At 42.4% G+C, this 18,961-nt stretch overlaps 1 protein-coding gene across 4 annotated transcripts in view; it reads left to right on the top strand.

Annotated features, from left to right (window-relative positions):
- The window catches only part of Atp8b1 (ATPase phospholipid transporting 8B1), a 125,246-nt gene that overhangs the window by 98,942 nt on the left and 7,343 nt on the right, over nt 1-18,961 (top strand). For all 4 annotated transcript variants that reach the window (XM_021214622.1, XM_029547109.1, XM_029547110.1 and 1 more), the window contains 10 exons: nt 1,167-1,279; nt 3,208-3,372; nt 4,416-4,527; nt 4,873-4,948; nt 8,811-8,943; nt 9,327-9,615; nt 13,280-13,503; nt 14,438-14,521; nt 15,685-15,930; nt 16,253-16,391. In XM_021214622.1, the coding sequence (XP_021070281.1) occupies nt 1,167-1,279; nt 3,208-3,372; nt 4,416-4,527; nt 4,873-4,948; nt 8,811-8,943; nt 9,327-9,615; nt 13,280-13,503; nt 14,438-14,521; nt 15,685-15,930; nt 16,253-16,391 (1,581 nt within the window). The remainder of the gene's footprint in view (nt 1-1,166; nt 1,280-3,207; nt 3,373-4,415; nt 4,528-4,872; nt 4,949-8,810; nt 8,944-9,326; nt 9,616-13,279; nt 13,504-14,437; nt 14,522-15,684; nt 15,931-16,252; nt 16,392-18,961) is intronic.

Below are 18,961 nucleotides of genomic sequence, written 5' to 3'. Positions count from 1 at the left end.
AAATCTGCCTGCCTCTGCCTCCCAAGTGCTGGGATTAAAGGCGTGCTCAGTTTTTAACATTGTCTGCAGTTCCTTTGTCAGTTTGATTATAGATACAGATATCTTCTGAATTGCTTGAAAGTAAATTACAGGTCAAATATGCCTTCCTTTCCTATACAAACACTACAGATATCCCCTACCAACAAGAACCGTAGATGTATATGAGTGGTCAGAATCAGAAACTTGCATTGATACAGCATTATCCCCTGCACTCTATAGGGCCAGCCTACAGGCACTTTCAGATCTTACTAGGAGCCCTCCAAAATGGTGTTCTGGTGTCCCCTCTTCTTTGTCTCCATCTCCCTCCTTCCATTTGTTTGGGGTCTGGGTTTAGAGATCAATTAGTGTTTTAGATAATCATGATTCTGAATAAAGACCAGTTCTTTGTCCTTTTTTTGATCTTTCATATATTGGCATTTCCAAAAAGCAGGGCCAGGTTTATTGTAGAATATCTCTTATTTGGGGTTTGTCTACTGTCCCTTAATGCTTATATCCTGGTCCCACATTGTTGGCATGAAGATTACTTACTGACACTCTGCCCTTCTTGTGGATGATGACATTACTGTTGCTTGGGTAAAAAAACATGTCCGTGAACTTTCCCATGGGGATGCCGAATTTTTAATGAGTAGAGTTAGATTTTATTCAGTGCTTTCTGGGTGTGTCTACCTGATCACGGACTGGTGACCATGGCTGGAACCTACTTCAGAGGACTGAAAATCTAGTTAGCCATGGGGCATAGTCTATGGTTATATTATTGTACAGATTGAACACTATAAGAAAGTGGTCACGGGAGCCTTGTTAAAGGCAACGAATGGAATGAGCTCAAATGCAGTAAGAAGGATTCCCATTGACTTGTGTGGACAGAGAAAATTCTATGGAAGATATTAGCTTCCACAAAACACTGCACATAGTACGGAGCCCATAATTACTTGTTAAAAGGATACAGAAAACTGAACTGACCTGAACTGAATATCTTCATATCTGTCTCGCTGCTCCATTCAATAAAGGTGGCAGCTTGCCAAGTTTGTTGAGAGCGGCACTTCATGTGTCAAATGTGATTTTGTTTTTTTAATAAGAAACCAAACCTAACTTTATTACTGCCTCTCCTTCCCTTGCTACTCTACCAGTGAGGACCCCAGAAGGTAGTATCCGGCTGTACTGTAAAGGTGCTGACACCGTGATTTATGAACGTCTCCATCGGATGAATCCTACGAAGCAAGAAACACAGGATGCCCTGGATGTAAGTCTCACCTTCGCTGTTTCTGCTAGAGAATCCACTCTTGCCTTCTGAGACTGTCCCCTCAGACACACCAAAAACTATGCTCACAGTTAGTGAACCCTCCCTTCACTTTGGTGTCATGGGGCTACAAACACCAAAGTAGGACCAGGACAGGTGGTAGTTTTGCTCTTGCTGCCAATGTCTCAGAAAATGATGGTGGTGCCCTTTCTTAGCATCTGAGTCTTCGGGGTTTATTGCTATTCCAGGGACTTTAAGCAAAGAACAATCGCCCTGAACTGTAGACTTTAATATCTTGGTGGTCGCCAAGAGTTTTGCCAAATTCTAGGTATAGAGGGAAGGAAAGAAAGCATTTCTATAGGGCAGGATAGTGGAGCAAAGGATTAGATCGTTCTGATACCATTGTTGTAGCCTATACACTCCACAGCTACATACTAACTCCCTATTGAGCTGCTAAAATGTATCTGAAACTTGCACTTTGGGAACATTCCCCCAATTCTACATTAAGTTTATATATACTGTGGTGGTGAGGTCTTGAGGATATAGTCAGGACTATGTCCCTTTTCTGTCCCCCTCCCCTTTTTAACCAACTTTGTGCCTTTGGGGTGGATACTTATTATATGAAGTGAATTATCAATCTCCATATGAAGAGTGAAGGAAAATGCTCTTCTGTGACACAACATTGCAAGAGAATGCCCACTGCCTAGGTTCCTGAAGTAAAGAGGTTCCTAAGAAAAAGGTTGTTTGGGGCTGGAGAGATGGCTCAGTGGTTAGGAGCACTGACTGTTCTTCCAGAGGTCCTGAGTTCAATTCCCAGCAACCAACATGGTGGCTCACAATAATCTGTAATGGGATCTGGTGCCCTCTTCTGGAGTGTATGAAGACAGCTACAGTGTACTCATATACATAAAATTAAAAATATTTTTAAAGAGAGAGAGAGAGAGAGAGAGAGAGAGAGAGAGAGAGAGAGAGAGAATCCATTGAGCTTTAGGGTCAGCCAAAATCCTATCAGAGAAGCCTGGTAAGCGTTATTTAATGAGTGGGGTCACACTTTCAGAGTGTGCACTGATACATACAATGAATGAGTTCTCGTGAGGACAAGGACAGCCTCAGTGAGGTCAGCATAGTGATGACCCATCCCAAGAGTTCTTGGAAGTCAGCCTGTGGTTGTCTCAGCCCTGCTGCCTCAGCTACAGAAGATGGGACTGCGAAATGAAGACCTGAGCAGTTCAGATAGAAAACTGTGGGTGCCTATTCACCACGGGAAACTTTCCGCAAAAGCTTTTCATCAATGTTCGATCTAGTTTGACCATCACTTGCCAGTTTTAAAGTTGATTTGGTATCCATGTTCGGTTGAGAGTTCGTAGTTGATTGAACTTGACACAGAGTTTGAGGGGAGGAATCCTGGATTTGCCATGTCTCTGTGTATACCATGACTACACCTTTCATTATTGTCTTTGTCATTAACAGCAATGTGGCTTATTTATTCGTGTGACTTGATTTAAAAGAAAGACAGATGTTTATTTGCTTCGTCTAATTTAGGTGCTAGAAATAGAATGTGTAGGACCCCTGGAATCCTTATAGAAGCAAAACTGACCCTTCATAGCTCATGGGCTCTTTTTAAATTCTCTCAGTATGCTACTTTAAAGTAAGGTTTTATACTCAATCTACATACAAGTAGATCAAGAAAGGTTCTTGAGACTCTGTGGGATGGCTCAACAGAAAAAGGCATTTTTCTCCAAGACTGATGAGACCTACACATGTGCCATGACAGACATGTATGAATGTGTGCACTAATGTGTATACACACATACACACACATACACATGCACGCACACACACAATATATAAATGTATTTTTTAAAATGATTTTTTTTTTTGGAAAGTAACTATTCTTTGCATGGATGGATTTTGTCTTTTAAATAAAACAGATCTTTGCAAGTGAGACTCTCAGAACCCTGTGCCTGTGCTACAAGGAAATTGAAGAAAAAGAATTTGCAGAATGGAATAAGAAGTTTATGGCCGCCAGCGTGGCCTCAAGCAACCGAGACGAAGCGTTGGATAAAGTGTATGAGGAGATTGAGAAAGATTTGATTGTGAGTTCAGTCTTAGTAACTCTCTCTCTCTCCCCAATATTCTGAACAAATTTGCATTTTTGTTTTATTGCATCTCTAATGTCACGGGTTAGAGGGAATTCTCTAATGTGTGCAGTTGGTGCAAGCAGCTATATCATTTGAATTTTTCTTGTTCAGCAGATAAAATAAAAGTTGGTATCATAAAATGAAAAACACATTTTTTTTTTAAAAGGCAGGCTCCTTCCTAAATTTTCTTGGCTGGCTCAGACTAGCCTTAAACTTATAGCAGTAAAGAAATTTCATTTGATACTTAAATGGCAATAAACTAGCATTTAGTGATTTTATTGAGAGAATTACTAAATCAATTTAAATAATGGGAATGTTTAGAGCAAAACAAAATGTTTCAAAAGTCATACATGGTTTTCTTAAAAATTTTTAAGATTTATTTATGTATATAAGTTCTCTATGTGCCTGTATGCCTGCATATAACAGAAGAGGCATCAGATCCCATTAAGGATGGTTGTGAGCCACTATGTGGTTGCTGGGAATTGAACTCAGGACCTTTGGAAGAACCGCCTGTGCTCTTAACTGTTGAGCCAGCACCCCTCCCCGCCCCTGCCACCTGCTTTCTTGAATTTGTATACAAAAGTGTAATACCACCTTTAGCTTGAGAAATGGGCTTACATTTCTACAGCTCCAAAACACAAATGAAAGTGTATCTTTAGCATCTTTTAGTGCTTGTACTTCTTTTATTTGGGGAACTCACCACATAGCCCAGGCTAGCCTCTAATTTGTGGGTGAGCCTCTAGCTCTGCCTCTGTAGTGCTAGATTTTCAGGGTGAGGCCTCACACACCCTATATCTATACTTGCCCTTTCTGCCTCGGTAAATTAAATCGTTTAAGAAGCACATTTTTTGGGTGCTTTGGTTTGAGCGGTGTCCCAGCTTTTGATGACAATGCGAGCCACTGCCACCCTAGCCATCTATGTCATTAGCTCCCCTTCCTTAGATGTTGGCAAATTGCATTTAAAGATGCTTTTTATATGCTAATTTTGTCTATTCCAGCTCTTGGGAGCCACTGCAATTGAAGACAAGCTACAGGATGGAGTCCCAGAAACCATTTCAAAACTTGCAAAAGCTGACATTAAGATCTGGGTACTTACCGGAGACAAAAAGGGTAATTTATCATTTGGGGGACACATCTGCTAAGTCACAGTATTTATAGCTGCTATTTCCTTTCCTTTGTCTAAGATGATCTTTATAGACTTCCCTCCCCATGAAAATGGAGGGGCTCCCTCCTCTTAAAAACCCTCCTCCTAATCCAGTCCACCCTGGCAGCATCCTTCTCTCTCTCCAGCCAGAGGTGCGCTCTTCTGGAAAGGCCATGTCCCTGTCCCTCCTGTCTCTCTAGCACTCTGCCATCTGTTGAACACAGACTAGAACAAAGCATTTCAGATAAGGGACACTTAACATGGCTCAGATGAGTAGAAATAATAGTCGACTTAATTTTGCTCTGTTGTAGAAACTGCGGAAAACATAGGTTTTGCCTGTGAACTTTTGACGGAAGACACTACTATCTGCTACGGGGAGGACATAAAGTAAGTACCCCCTGTGGAAGGATGTAAACTAAGTTCCTGCTTTGGGAGGACATAAGGTAGGATGCCCTGCTGTGGGTGGATGCAAATTATGTACCTGCTTTGGGCCTCTGGTGTGAGAGGATATCATAGCTGGGGTCGGGGGCGTTTATTTGTACATTTGTTTGATTTTTTTTGTATTTATTTATTTATTTGGTTTTTCAAGACAGGGTTTCTCTGTATAGCTCTGGCTGTCCTGGAACTCACTTTGTAGACCAGGCTGGCCTTGAACTCAGAAATCTGCCTGCCTCTGCCTCCCAAGTGCTGGGATTAAAGGTGTACGCCACCACGCCCAGCTTGATGTTTTTTAATAGTCAAGATTAAGTGCGGAAAGCAGAAAACACAGAAATTAGAGCTAGACTGTCTCTTTTTCACATTAAAACAAAAAGGGTATTCCTGTGAACAAATTTCAATCGGGGAGTCGGGAAGTCAGGAGCTTTAAGGAACCCTTTTCCTCTATTCTTTGGAAACCTTTCTTTGTCCACTGGGAAAAAGTCAGAACTAGAAATGCAGGCACACACAGCTCTCTCTAGCTTTCTGCACGGGGGCTGGGCACCCAAACTCAAGTCTCCATGCCATGATGGCCATCACTACCCACGGATCTATCTTCTCAGCCCCATTGCTAGCAAATTAATATGAATTATGTTTATGTCCCTTTTCTAGGGACTTCATCTTTTGAAACATAACATAGAGGCAAAAAAAAAAAAAAATTCCAGAGTGAAGGTTTCAGTGAGTTGTATCCTATAGGTAGGTAGGTCGGTCATTTACTGGTAGTTTCTAAGGGAACGTGCCTGCTTTTTTCAAACCTTGGTTTGTGCTGAGACATTCCTTAGCTCTAATCAGTCGCAGCAGACCTGGAAATGTGTAACGTAAAGGCACAGTCTTGTTCCGGGCTGTGAGCGTTCCTGCGATGTGTTTGCTGCTGGGTTAGTTTATTTCTCAAGCTTTAAAAAAAAAAAAAATACAATCTTATCTAATGGCGCAAAGTAGAATTAAGCTGTGAATACACATCTGCTGTGTGTTCTAACCCAGGATGCAATGGGTGAGCCTTTCTAATACAGTCAGCTCTGTAAGTCCTTCCAGTGTCGGTCAGTTTGCGAAGATAGACAGAGCTAGCAGCCTTATGATCAAAATCCCTTCTGTTTGCAGAGAAGCACATAACCCAGGCCATTTTGAACTTACACTTTTTTTTTTTTTCGGTAAATGCCAATAACTACATTAACTAAAGTGGTTTTTGACTGCAAGCAACTTGATTAAGTCCCACATGGCTTTATTTACTTTTTATACACGGGGTGCTTAATAATTTTTCCATCTCTCTATTGAAAAGGTCAGATTGAGCCAGACCAAGTGGTAAGTTTATGCAGACATCAAATCTTAAGATCATTCTCTCAGCTGACTTTCCAGTTATAGAGAGGCAAGCCATCTTTCTTGGAGATTCTTTGAAATGAAGGTTTCCATCAAATAGTTTGAATAGGCAATGTCATGGACTGGTCTGCTCCAGTCTTTTAATGATGTCGTAGTACTCAGTCATTTTGAACATGAAAATGAGAATTAAATTGATGTGTAAGGAAGTTAATAAATGTCTAATTCTCTGGGCAGTGCTTCTAAGTTTTTGTTTTTTGTTTTTTTTTTTTAATCATTATTGTTATCATTGTTGTGCCGGCACATGTCATGGCACATGTGTGGAGTTCAGAGGACAACTTTGTGAAGTCAGTTCTCTTCTCCCACCTTTACCTGAGTTACATGGGCTCTGGGGGAACAACTCGGGCTTGTATAGCAGACCTCTTTGCTCACTGAGCCATCTCACTGGCCTTGGTTCTAATTGAGATAGATTTTTGCCTTCTGAGCATCATTGGCAGTGTCTGCAGACATCTTTGGTGGGTGTAACAGGGGAAGAAGGTCCTAACCTGGTTCTATGCTAAACCTTATAGAAAGGGCACATTCTATAGCAGGTGACCTGTAGGAAGAAGAATTATCTGGCTCAAGAAACCAATAGTGCCACGGCTGGGGAACCTGCTTGTGAAGATGAAGAATAGCAGTGGTGTGTGTTGGATGGGGAAAGCCTCAGGTTTAGTGGGGGGACCTGAATCCTTTTACCAGATTTCCAATGGACTGACTCCATGCAAGTAAAATCGCATTTTCTCTTTCTGCCTTCATTTCCTGATTTGTGAAGTGAGGAGATTAGCCTCTTCCACTCCAAAGTTCCATGGCTCACCTTCCCATCATATGGAAGTGTTCTAATAAATTATATTGATAAAGTATAATGATTTAAAGCATTAAGAAGGCTGGAGAGGTGGCTCAGCAGTTAAGGGTGTATAATGCTCTTACAGAGGACCTGAGTTCAGCTCCCAGCAACAATATTAGGCAGCTCAGACACCTGCATATACATGACATACAGTCACACAAACACACAACTGTAAATAACTGAAATTAAACATAAATCTTTTTAAAAAATAAACATAAAGCACCAATGCCAGATGGTGGTGGCGCACACCTTTAATCCTGGCACTCGGGAAGCAGAGGCAGGAGGATCTCTGTGAGTTAGAGGCCAGCCTGGTCTACAGAGTAAGTTCCAGGACAGCCAAGGCTACACAAAGAAACCCTGTCTCAAAAGACCAATAATATATAAATAAAGAAGTTAGTTAATTAATTAATTTATTTATCATCACTGAGATTTTTGGAGAGCTGATATGATTTTGAGTATGTGGGAAAAGCCTTTTTTTATGTCATACAATCGTGTGGTAAAATTCACATCAAGACTGCTTCCCTTCTTGTGCATATGGACGCATTGTTTCCTGCATCTTTATTTGGGTCTTTGACAAGCGGTAAAATACCAAGATGTCCCATGCTGGAGGACTGAGCACTTGACATTTTCCCACAGTGGCGGCACCATGGCTGAGGGGTGTCCAGAAGTACTCAGCAATCACAAACTGTTAGGAACATGCGACTCAAAATCAGAGAATATGACTTATTTCTGGATGCCCAGAAAAGAAAGAAAATGTGAAGATGAGGATTATGGTGTGCGTCTGTGGGATAAAACATGTGTGGTTGCTAAGTTCTGGTGAGGCACGGTAGGAGCGGAACACTGGCATGTGTTGGTAGGGTAAAGGCATGTGGCCACAGTGTGGGTCTTCGTCAAGAACATTAAAAAATAGAATTTTCATATTGTCCTATCCTGGGTACCTACTCAGGATAGTTGAAAGCAGGATATTGAAAAAAATATATGCACAGCCACATTTATATAGCTCTGTTCACAGTAGCCAAGAGACGGAAGCAACCCAGACGTCCACTAAAGTATGAGTTGGATAAGCAAAACTCAACATATCCACCCAATGGAATATCACATACCCCTCAAAGGGAAAGTTTGACATATTGTTTCATAGCACTGATGAACTTGAAGACATCAGTGAGGTGGCCCAGTCACCGAATAAGAGCTTTACAAGACGGACTGGCTACTCAGAGTGTGAACTACACTCAACAATGTGATAAATGTCAGGCTGGGTACTTTGTAGCATGTTTTTTTTTTTAAGTAAGGTTAAAATTAAAGTCTAAGGCCAGACATGGTAGTGCATACACCGTTAATCCTAGCACTTGGGAAGCAGAGGCAGGGGGATTGTGAATTCAAGGCTAGTTGGTCTACATAATGAGTTCTAGGCCTATCAAGGATACATGTGTATCTATGTGTGTGTAAGATCCAAATGCTAAGATTAAAAGTTATACTACCATACCTGGATATATATATATATATATATATATATATATATATATATATATGAGAGACATTTATAGTCACGTGTTTTAAATTCTTCAATTTATTTTCCCCTAGCTCTCTTCTTCACACCAGGATGGAGAATCAGAGAAACAGAGGTGGAGTCTCTGCGAAATTTGTACCTCCTGTGTATGAACCCTTTTTTCCACCTGGAGAAAACCGTGCCTTAATCATCACTGGCTCCTGGCTGGTGTGTATCAGTAGTGAGTCTTACCTGTCACTCAAGAAAGTTCATTGGGGCCATTCTTGATGGCTTTGCATATTAATTGCCTGTCAATCTCATCTCTTAGCCTGTCACAAGTGTGACTTTCCTAAGTTTGAGTTTTAATGTTAGAGGTTATCTAAGAGACTAGAGCAAAATGGTGAGATTGGTTATCCAGGGAGTTCCACATATGGGTAATTTCCACTTTTCACTTGAAAGACATGCATATTTTCTATAATTTTATTGTATGCTTTTTATTAGCATAATAAATAACCCATGACCTTTCCTTCCCAGGACTCAAATCTTGGGAGTGGTACTCGTGGTGTAAAAACTAAAGTGATTGGTGCTGCTTTCTCCCTCTGGTGTCACAGAATGAAATACTTCTAGAGAAGAAGACCAAGAGAAGTAAGATCCTGAAACTGAAGTTCCCAAGGACAGAGGAGGAGAGGCGGATGCGGAGCCAGAGCCGGAGACGGCTGGAAGAGAAGAAAGAGCAGCGGCAGAAGAACTTTGTGGACCTGGCCTGCGAATGCAGCGCCGTCATCTGCTGTCGTGTCACGCCCAAGCAGAAGGCCATGGTGGTGGACCTGGTGAAGAGGTACAAGAAAGCTATCACGCTGGCCATTGGAGACGGGGCCAATGATGTCAACATGATCAAAAGTGAGTTGTACGCAGGTGGCTTGTGACACCAGCTTGCTGAACACAAGGGGTAGGAGCATGGGGGGTGGGGAAAGAGAGTCTCTAACGTTGCCAGGACTGAGGCATCATAGGCCGGTATCACTGAGGGCAGCTTTCTCTGCCTTGACCTACCCTCTGGAAGCTGGCAGTAGCTCAGTAGTAGTGAGATTCATGGATTCATCCCATAGATGAGCTGTAGCTGGGAAACATTGTTTCCCTTATGTAGCTGGGAAACATTGTTTCTTTTATGTACAGAGTGGCTGGGTTTTCTGAGGAGAGTTCATTTTTAAGGGCTTAACAAAAGCTTTATTAATTTATTAAATGTATATGAGTACACTGTCACGGTCTTCAAACACACCAGAAGAGAATGGTGAATCCCATTACAGACGGTTGTGAGCCACCATGTGGTTGCTGGGAATTGAACTCAGGACCTCTGGAAGAGAAGCCAGTGCTCTTAACCACTGAGCCATCTCCCCAGTCCCCAAGCTTAATATTTTTAACTGTTGTTTCTATCCTGATTTAAAAATTAGGTGCTCTGCAAATAAAATTTTTTTCTCTTAATGCAATAAAGACCCTTGATATGTAATAAATTCTGCAAGAGAGTTCTGCTGCACTCAGCATGTACTGTTATATCTCCCTTTCTCTCTCTCTCTTTCTCTGGTATATATTTTGAGAATATTATTCTCTCTCACCTAAGCCCTGCAGAAAACATTCTCCCACAATCTCATGGTCTCAATCCCCCTAGCAGACAGCCCATGGGCTTTTTTTCCTGTTAGTAGAACGTAGGTACTCACTGTGGAATAACTGCCATACAGAGACATGGTTATACCAGCATTAGAGCATGCAGACCAAACCTCTGGTCCTCATCCGTATGTCCAATCCTGGTTCTTTTTTTCTGCCCATATACTGTAGGTAACACAGGCAGATTATCTCCTAGCCAAAATACTTGGGCCAGAGTGTTTCAGATTTTGGCAATATTCCATTTTGGAAAAATAAATGCATGGGTTCTACTCTTTGGGTCCTGCTCAGGTCTTTTCACACATTGGAGTGTTTTAGATTTTGAGCTAAGGGTTCGACATTCCCTTTGTGTTATGAGCACCCAGGCCGTCTTGACCTGAGTACTGCTTCTCTCCTCACTACCAAACTCACACATCAGCTGGGGCTTCAGGTTAGGCCCAATTTCTCATCTGAAAAAAAGGAGAATTATCCTCTCTGTTGTCTAACTCTGTGCTATTACCTTGTTACAGTTAAAGTAAATTATAATGCGACTATACATACAAACATGCACATACCACATACACACAGATGTACACATACCATACACACATATACACAGACACACACACACACACAGAGACATAGACATGCACATATCACACATACATATCCACAGAGAAACACAGAGAAACACATATACACACACATATATAGGCACACATACACAGACACACACACACTAACATATATACTACACAAACACCTGCACACACTGATACACACTACACAGACACAAAAACACACACATACTATATATACACAGATACACACACACACTGACACACACCACACACACATACACAGGCACACATACACACACACACACACACACACACACACACACACACACACACACACACCTATAACCAGATATTAATTGAGCCTACTTTGTGACTCAAAGATCTCTCTCTCTCTTTCCTCAGAGCTCTTCTTTTTTCCTCTTTGGCATGTGCTAAGAGTCTCCCAGCCCTGTCTTCTTCAGCAGGAGCCATCTGTATGACGTATGTCTTCTTTCTTTTTATCAATGCGCGCATCTGTTGCCACTGCTGATTTCGTCCCTCTCCGCTCTCTGCTCTGTGCCTGTCCCACCACACAGATGCCACTGCTCTGAATGTGAGCCCTCCCTCCTCTGTGACCAGCTCTGGATTATTGTCCCACTATGCACCCTTATATGACTGTGCCTGTGTCAAAAAAGTAACTTACGCATGGTTTTTATTCAGTTCTGATAGACATTTCTAGTTGTCCTGGAAGGGAAGAAGCCTTACAGACTTGTCATTTTATTAAATGATGGTGCCTCCAGAGGTTTCCTTCCCGGGTTCACCATCTGTCTTCAAGAGACAGATAAACCTCATGCAGGCCCAGTTTTCTGAAGTTGCTTTAAACTTTTATTTTTTTTAAGAATTATTATTTATTTTATGTATTTGAGTACACTGCAGCTGTCTTCAGACACTCCAGAAGAGGGCATTGGATCCCATTACAGATGGTTGTGAGCCACCATGTGGTTGCTGGGAATTGAACTCAGGACCTTCGGAAGAGCAGTCAGTGCTCTTAACTGCTGAGCCATCTCACCAGCCCTAAACTTTAAAAATTGGTATTCATTTACTTATTTAGTGTGTGTGTGTTCAAGGTGTGCGCATGTGTGTGCTAGTGTGTGTGTGTGTGTGTGTGTGTGTGTGTGTGTGTAACCTAAGGAGCATCTGTTTGGGGATAAAAATATAGGAAAATGGGGTCTACCTAGAAGTTGTCTGTGTCTGTTTCTATTCATAAGTTTTCTGCTGTATCAAGAACAATGTACATAAAAAGGCAAAAATCCCATGTTCTCTTTCCTGTGAAGATTCTAGCTTATAATGTTTATATGAATGTGTGTAACTGGGCGTGAGTATGGGCTAACGGTACACTGTGGCTTTAAGATACACACATGCATGCACACCTTCACAAGCAAAGCTGGTTTCCAATGTTGTGTTCGTTCTTCCGATAGTTATTAAGTATATTTTTGAGTTGGAGGATCCAGAATATTTTCCAGGCCTTAAAAATTAAGGTAAACAAAGACAGTGAGGTCTTGTAGAGAAAATGTGCTGAAGAACACAAGCAGCCATCCTTCTCCCACGGCCTCCTTTCTGTTTACACACCTCATTTGTACTACTGCCCCCTCCACTGTCCTAACGTGTCCTCCCCCGCCCTCTTAAGGGTTCCTTTCTAGGCTGACTAGCCTCTGGACTGCTCACTAGATAGAGGAGCTTTTACTTTTTAGGTAATTCTCAGTTGAGAAGCCTTTACGGTTGGCCCATCAGTATCTGGGCAGCTGAAAATGGTTATGAACTCTGCTACAGATATGTCAAAGAGGGAAGGAGCTTTTAGGCTCCAGGTCACCTCAGTTTCCCAGTCCTGAGTGGATCTAAACAATGGACCCCAGTCCCAATTGAGACCAACCGCAGCAGAGTCTGGGAAAGTATGCGGATTTGCTTTCCTGCCTTACTGCTTACAGCAAAGGAAGAACGGAGGTTGACAGGGCTAGTTTTGTAGCATCTACCCTAGGCGAGGTGCAGCTGACTCATCTCTGGCTCCTGAGGGTGTCTAGGGTTCACCCTGTGGATGAAAGAGATGACTGATATGTCAGGTAGATAACCCAAATGGAATTCAACACCCACCTGAGATCCTATCACAAATATTTATGGAGTCCCATCTGGGCTTGGTCTAGCAAACTTGTCCTTCTAAACTGAAATCAGGAGCTGGAGGCAGGGATTGGGGGGGGGGGGTGGGACGATGGTAAGCAAGAGTTTTTGTGTTGCGATGGAAAGTCTTATGTCGCTCAATGCTGTGCCTTAAAAGCAATGTCTGACATGCCATTTCTTTTTCCCTCGGCCTCCAGCTGCCCACATTGGTGTTGGAATAAGTGGACAAGAAGGAATGCAAGCTGTCATGTCCAGTGACTATTCTTTTGCTCAGTTCAGATATCTGCAGCGGTTGCTGCTGGTCCACGGCCGGTGGTCTTACATAAGGATGTGCAAGTTCCTACGATACTTCTTTTACAAGAACTTTGCTTTCACTTTAGTTCATTTCTGGTACTCCTTCTTCAATGGCTACTCAGCCCAGGTAATATAACAAGATTCCCTTTAGAACTATTTTTTTTTTTGAGTAGAACTTTATATAAATAAAATGCTAGCTCTTTTAAACATTTTATGAATTTGTTTGTTTATTGTGTGTGTATCTGTCTATGTGGGGAGGGCAGGGCACAGTGTACATGTAGAGGTCAGAGAAACAGCTCTGGGGAGTCAGTTCTCTTGCATCTTTAGGTGGGCTTCAGGAACTGACCGTAGGTCACCAGGCTTGAGTGACAAGTGCCTTTGCCTGTGAAGCCACCTTGCCAGCTTTCCTGAACTAGTTTTATTTTCAATATTCTCTTTTGAGTATTTAAAAAAAAGTTTTAAATGCTTCATTTCCATTTCAGAATGCTAACATTATTTCACAAGGAAGTCTGAAAGTGATGAACACAGCTAGAGAGTTGCCTCAAAGTTAAAAGGACACACTGTTCTTGCAGAGGACCTGAATTTGGTTCCCAATACCCATGTGGTTCAGACTACCTGTAACTCCCATCCCAGAGGATCCAAAGCCCTCTTCTTGCATCTGTGGACACTCATGTGCACATACCCATACACAGATGCACACACATACACATAATTTAAAATTTAAAAGTCTTTTTTTAAATAAACACTGATTTTGCTTTACTAACATTATCAGTCAGAATAGAATATTTTGGCAAAACCTTATAGTATTCACACACACACACACACACACACACACACACACACACACACACACACTTAAGGAGACAATTTTGGAGGGGATTGTTGCTATGGAAAAGCCCGTGGTACATCTCACTGCATAGACTCTTATTTTGTAGGGCCAGCTGAGGGCTATGTTCTCTTCAGGAGAGGCCCACACTTGGCAGGAGACAATCCTGCGTGGTGAAAGCAGACCTGCAATCTGTTTTTGTGCATGACCCGGGGCCTCTGTCTTCTGTTTGCAGACGGCGTATGAGGACTGGTTTATTACCCTCTACAATGTGCTGTACTCCAGTTTGCCTGTGCTGCTCATGGGTCTGCTTGATCAGGTAGGAAGGAGGCCTGGGCCGGGGCGCTCTGGAAAGACCCATCTGTTGCCAGGGAGATTGCAGGAAGCACATCCACGCATTCTCCTGGCTTTACTCGCTCCAGTAAACCCCGGTATACCTGTCAAGCAACAGTAGCTGCTTTCTGCTCTGCTCCAAAAAGAGTTTCGGTAGCTTCACTGAGTTCAAGCAATGATGCTCACAGTTTCCTTTCAGACATTTGTTCAGACGACACCTGAGAATCCAGCATGATTTATATCAACAACTTATTTTAAAAAGTAAATTTTAATAGTTTCCAAAGTTTACGTATCTAATTCCTAAATCATGTTTTGCCTAACAAGTTATCCTTTTTAAATAAAAATAAAAATATTTTATTTGTATTCACTTTACATCTCAATCACAGCCCCCCTCCCTCCTGTCTTCCCAGTCCCACCCTTACAAATCCCTTTCCCCATTGCCTCCCCCCTTCTTTTTTTTTTTTGGGGGGGTTGTTTAAACACTTTATTCAGAGGTTTGGGGAAAGGCGGAATAAGTCCACGCTGTCCGCTGTCCCGCGCAGGGCAGACCTTAAAGATGTCCCTGTCGCTAAGAGCGCCTCCCCCTTCTAATCAGGAAGGGGAGCCACCCTTGGGGACCACCCCAACCCTAGGGCATCTAGTCCTAGCAGGTCTAAGCACATCCTCTCCTACAGAGGCCATTCCAGGCAGTTCTAGTAGGGAAGGAAGGGGATTCAATGGCCGGAAACAGAGACCAAGGCAGCCACTTGCTAGGTGGACAAGCGATTCTTAGGGAAGGGATAATTGATAAGAAATAACTGGGATAATTAAGGATTAACTTACTAACTTGTGTGTGAGTAGTCTCCCTCTAGGTTTGTAATAATACAAATACATTCTCTCAGGGGGTTAGAAACTGGCCTCCACATACTACTTGGCATCACTTTTGTCGTTACTAGTACAGTGATAAGTTTCCCATAGCCACAGTCTGTAAGCATTGAGTGATGGTGAGCTAACACTTGACTGACCTCTGCACACAAAAATACTGGTCAGGCTTCCCGCTTGCCTTCCTGAAACACTGGGGTGGGTTGCAGCTGTATGTGAGATCCGAGATGCTCACTGGGACGTCCCCGCATCCTTGACCTGATAGACGAATTTTGTTCTCTCTTTAAGGACGTGAGCGACAAGCTGAGCCTCCGATTCCCTGGGCTGTATGTAGTGGGGCAGAGAGACTTGCTGTTCAACTATAAGAAATTCTTTGTCAGTTTGCTGCATGGGGTCTTAACCTCAATGGTCCTCTTCTTCATACCGCTTGGCGCTTACCTGCAAACAGTGGGACAGGATGGGGAGGCACCTTCAGACTACCAGTCCTTCGCCGTCACGGTGGCCTCGGCTCTAGTGATAACGGTCAATTTCCAGGTATGTGGCTTTCCTTGACCGTATCCTATATCTGTTGGTACCTGTACTTCTGTACCTAGGCGAGCCTGCCCCAGCCTGTTCTCAGAACCCCTGTCACTTTACAAACCGAGAAGTTTCTTTCTATCCCTCCTCCTAGCATGCCTCCTCTCTCTCTCTTGCTTGAACCAAGGGTGGTTTGGTCTCTGGGTGTTTACTGTTCAAACCAAATCATCCCCAAACTGCCAGATTCCATTTTGAGGGTTGACAGATCCTTCCTTTTCCTGCTCATGTCCCCAAATGAGTGCTCTGGTTTTTATCCCCCCCCCCTCTGGTTTCCCAACAGATTGGCTTGGATACATCATACTGGACTTTTGTGAATGCATTTTCCATTTTCGGAAGCATCGCACTGTACTTCGGCATCATGTTTGATTTCCACAGTGCCGGGATACACGTTCTCTTTCCGTCCGCATTTCAGTTCACAGGTTGGTATGGCTCGGACTCCGAAAGTAAGCGTAGGCCAGTGTCATGAGGTTACAATCGGATGTAATCCCTGGGTGAGCAGAAAAATACAAAGAACATATGTCTTGGCTAGTAAAAATGAATATTCTAATAGGAATTGAATGGCAGTGGCTTCTTGGAAGGGTCTAAGCAAGTTAAAGTCATGTTAAGACACAGTTGTGCATCTGATAAAGAAGATAGCTTCAAGGTTAAAAAGGCTTGGGCCAGCAGGATAAGCCAGCAGGTAAATCACTGTGTCCACCACCCAAACCTGACAATATGTGGGCTCACATGGTAGGAAGAGAGAAAGAATTCCCCAAACAAGCTGTCCTCTGACCTGCATCTGCAAATGTGCTCACATACACTCACATACATGCACACACATACACGCACACACATACATGCACGCAATAAACATAGAAATGAATTAAGCTTTTTAAAAGGATTTAAAAGTCGGAGCTGAAGAGATAGGTCAGTGGTTATGAGGACACCCTGCTCTTGCAGAGGACCCAGGATCAATAAATAACTGTGGCGAGCACAATTATTTACTTGCTTGGCTGCCCCAAGCCTTTATTTAATCTTTACGTTATCTTATTTAGCAGATGCCCAGCCAAGTCTTAATGTGGCTTTAACTTGCTTAGACCCTTCCAAACAGCCACTAAAACCCATATCAGGTGGCTCCCCATTGCCCAGTACTCCAGTCCCAAGGGATCCATGTCCTCTTCTGGCTTCTACAGGCAACACATACACACATAGTTTTAAGATATCATTTTATGCCCAGCAGTAGATGGCCAACAGAAAATGAACTTAATGGCATGTTTGGAGATTCTTTGTACCACAGTACTTTGTCAGGGCTTTTTGGTTTTGTTTCTTATGGAACCTTTGTGTATATATTATGGTTTCCAGTTTTGTGTTTTCATGAAATTTCTGTATATGTGAACCTGTGTCTCCACATCTGTATGTGTTTCTTGTGCTCGTGTGTGTGTGTGTGTGCGTGTGTGTGTGTGTGTGTCTTCTTTTTCTGTTTGTTTTGTCCTACTCTGGTTTATTTGTTTTTATTTTGTCTTATTTTATTATTATTTTTAGGTGCCTGTTTGTATTCTAGTGAGAGAGAGGAAAGGAAAGTGTGTGGATTGGGGTGGGAGGGAAAGTAGAGAGATCTTGGAGGAGGTGGGAGAAAGGAAACCTTGATCATATATTATAAGAAAAAAATCTATCTTCAATTTAAAAATTAAAATGAAATTCAAATTGTATTCGGTAAAAGATAACAAATAAGCACAATTTAAAAGTAATAAAAGAAAGATAAAACCAGAGATTAAGTTGCTGGGAACAGTGGCATGTGTCTGTAATGCAAGCACATGAGGACAGGAGGAAGATTTCTCCAAGTTCAGGGTTGGCCTGGTCTATAGAGTGAGCTCCAGGCCAGCTGGGCTAAAGAGCAAGGCTCTGCCTTAAAAAAAAAACAAAAACAAAACAAAAACAAACAAACAAACAAACAAAAACAACCAGAGGCAAAAGACAGAGGCAGGGGCAGCTAAATAAAGCCTTCCTAATCTTGATAGTTATGACACACTGAGTGTATATATCTTTCTGAAAGAATGTTTAATTTTTCCCTAACACCATCTGAAAATGCACAATTAACTATAAAACACTTCATGCATTCTGTCCAGGTGTCTCCACTTTAAGGTTCTTTGTACAAAAACTGCAACACAATGACAGTTTTAATTATTTTTAAAGGGGGTGTGGAAATAGGTTAAAGTCTTAAGAATATTAAATTAATCAAATGACGAATTACTAATACAATGGAAACCTAGAACTCAGAATTCGGGTTCATCTTTGGAAATATGTCTGTTGAACAGCAGTTCAATGAACAGTCCACAGGAGCCATGGGCACCAGTGATTGTAACTGTGTTAAACACATGATTTAAGCTCCAGTGGTTGAAGCTGGAGAGATCGCTCAGCAGTTAAGAGCACTGGCTGTTCTCCTGGAGGACTTAGGCTTGACTCCCAGCATCCACATGGTGGCTTACAACCACCTGTAACTCCAGCTCCAGGAGATCCAATGCCGCCTTCTGGCTTCCAAAAGCACCAGACATGCATGTGATGCACAGGCTTACAGGCAAGCAAAACACCCATACACATAAGATGTAAGAGTAACACACACACACACACACACACACACACACACACACACACACACAATTTAAGAGCCAGAGGTCAAGAGGAGAACAACATCTTCTGAATCTAACAGGACTGCTACACTCATGAACTCACAGAGCTGTGGCTGCCTGCACAGGATCAAGCCAGCCAGTATATCAGTGTGGAGGGGGAAGGGGCTCGTGAGCCCTCTGCTTCTAACTTAGTGGGACAGTTGATGGCTTCTGAGCAAGGGAGAGTCAGATTTCTTTACGGGTGTCACCATGCTCTAGGGAATGCTCCACTTTTGAGTATATGGGTAGCACAAAGCAGACTTGGCTGGTTATAAAAAGAAAGAAAGAAAGAAAGAAAGAAAGAAAGAAAGAAAGAAAGAAAGAAAGAAAGAAAGAAAGAAAGA

Source organism: Mus pahari, chromosome 15 (assembly GCF_900095145.1).
Source record: "Mus pahari chromosome 15, PAHARI_EIJ_v1.1, whole genome shotgun sequence".
Lineage (NCBI taxonomy): Eukaryota > Metazoa > Chordata > Mammalia > Rodentia > Muridae > Mus > Mus pahari.
The sequence above is the reverse complement of the archived record's forward strand: the minus strand, read 5'-3'. Positions and strand labels throughout refer to the sequence as shown.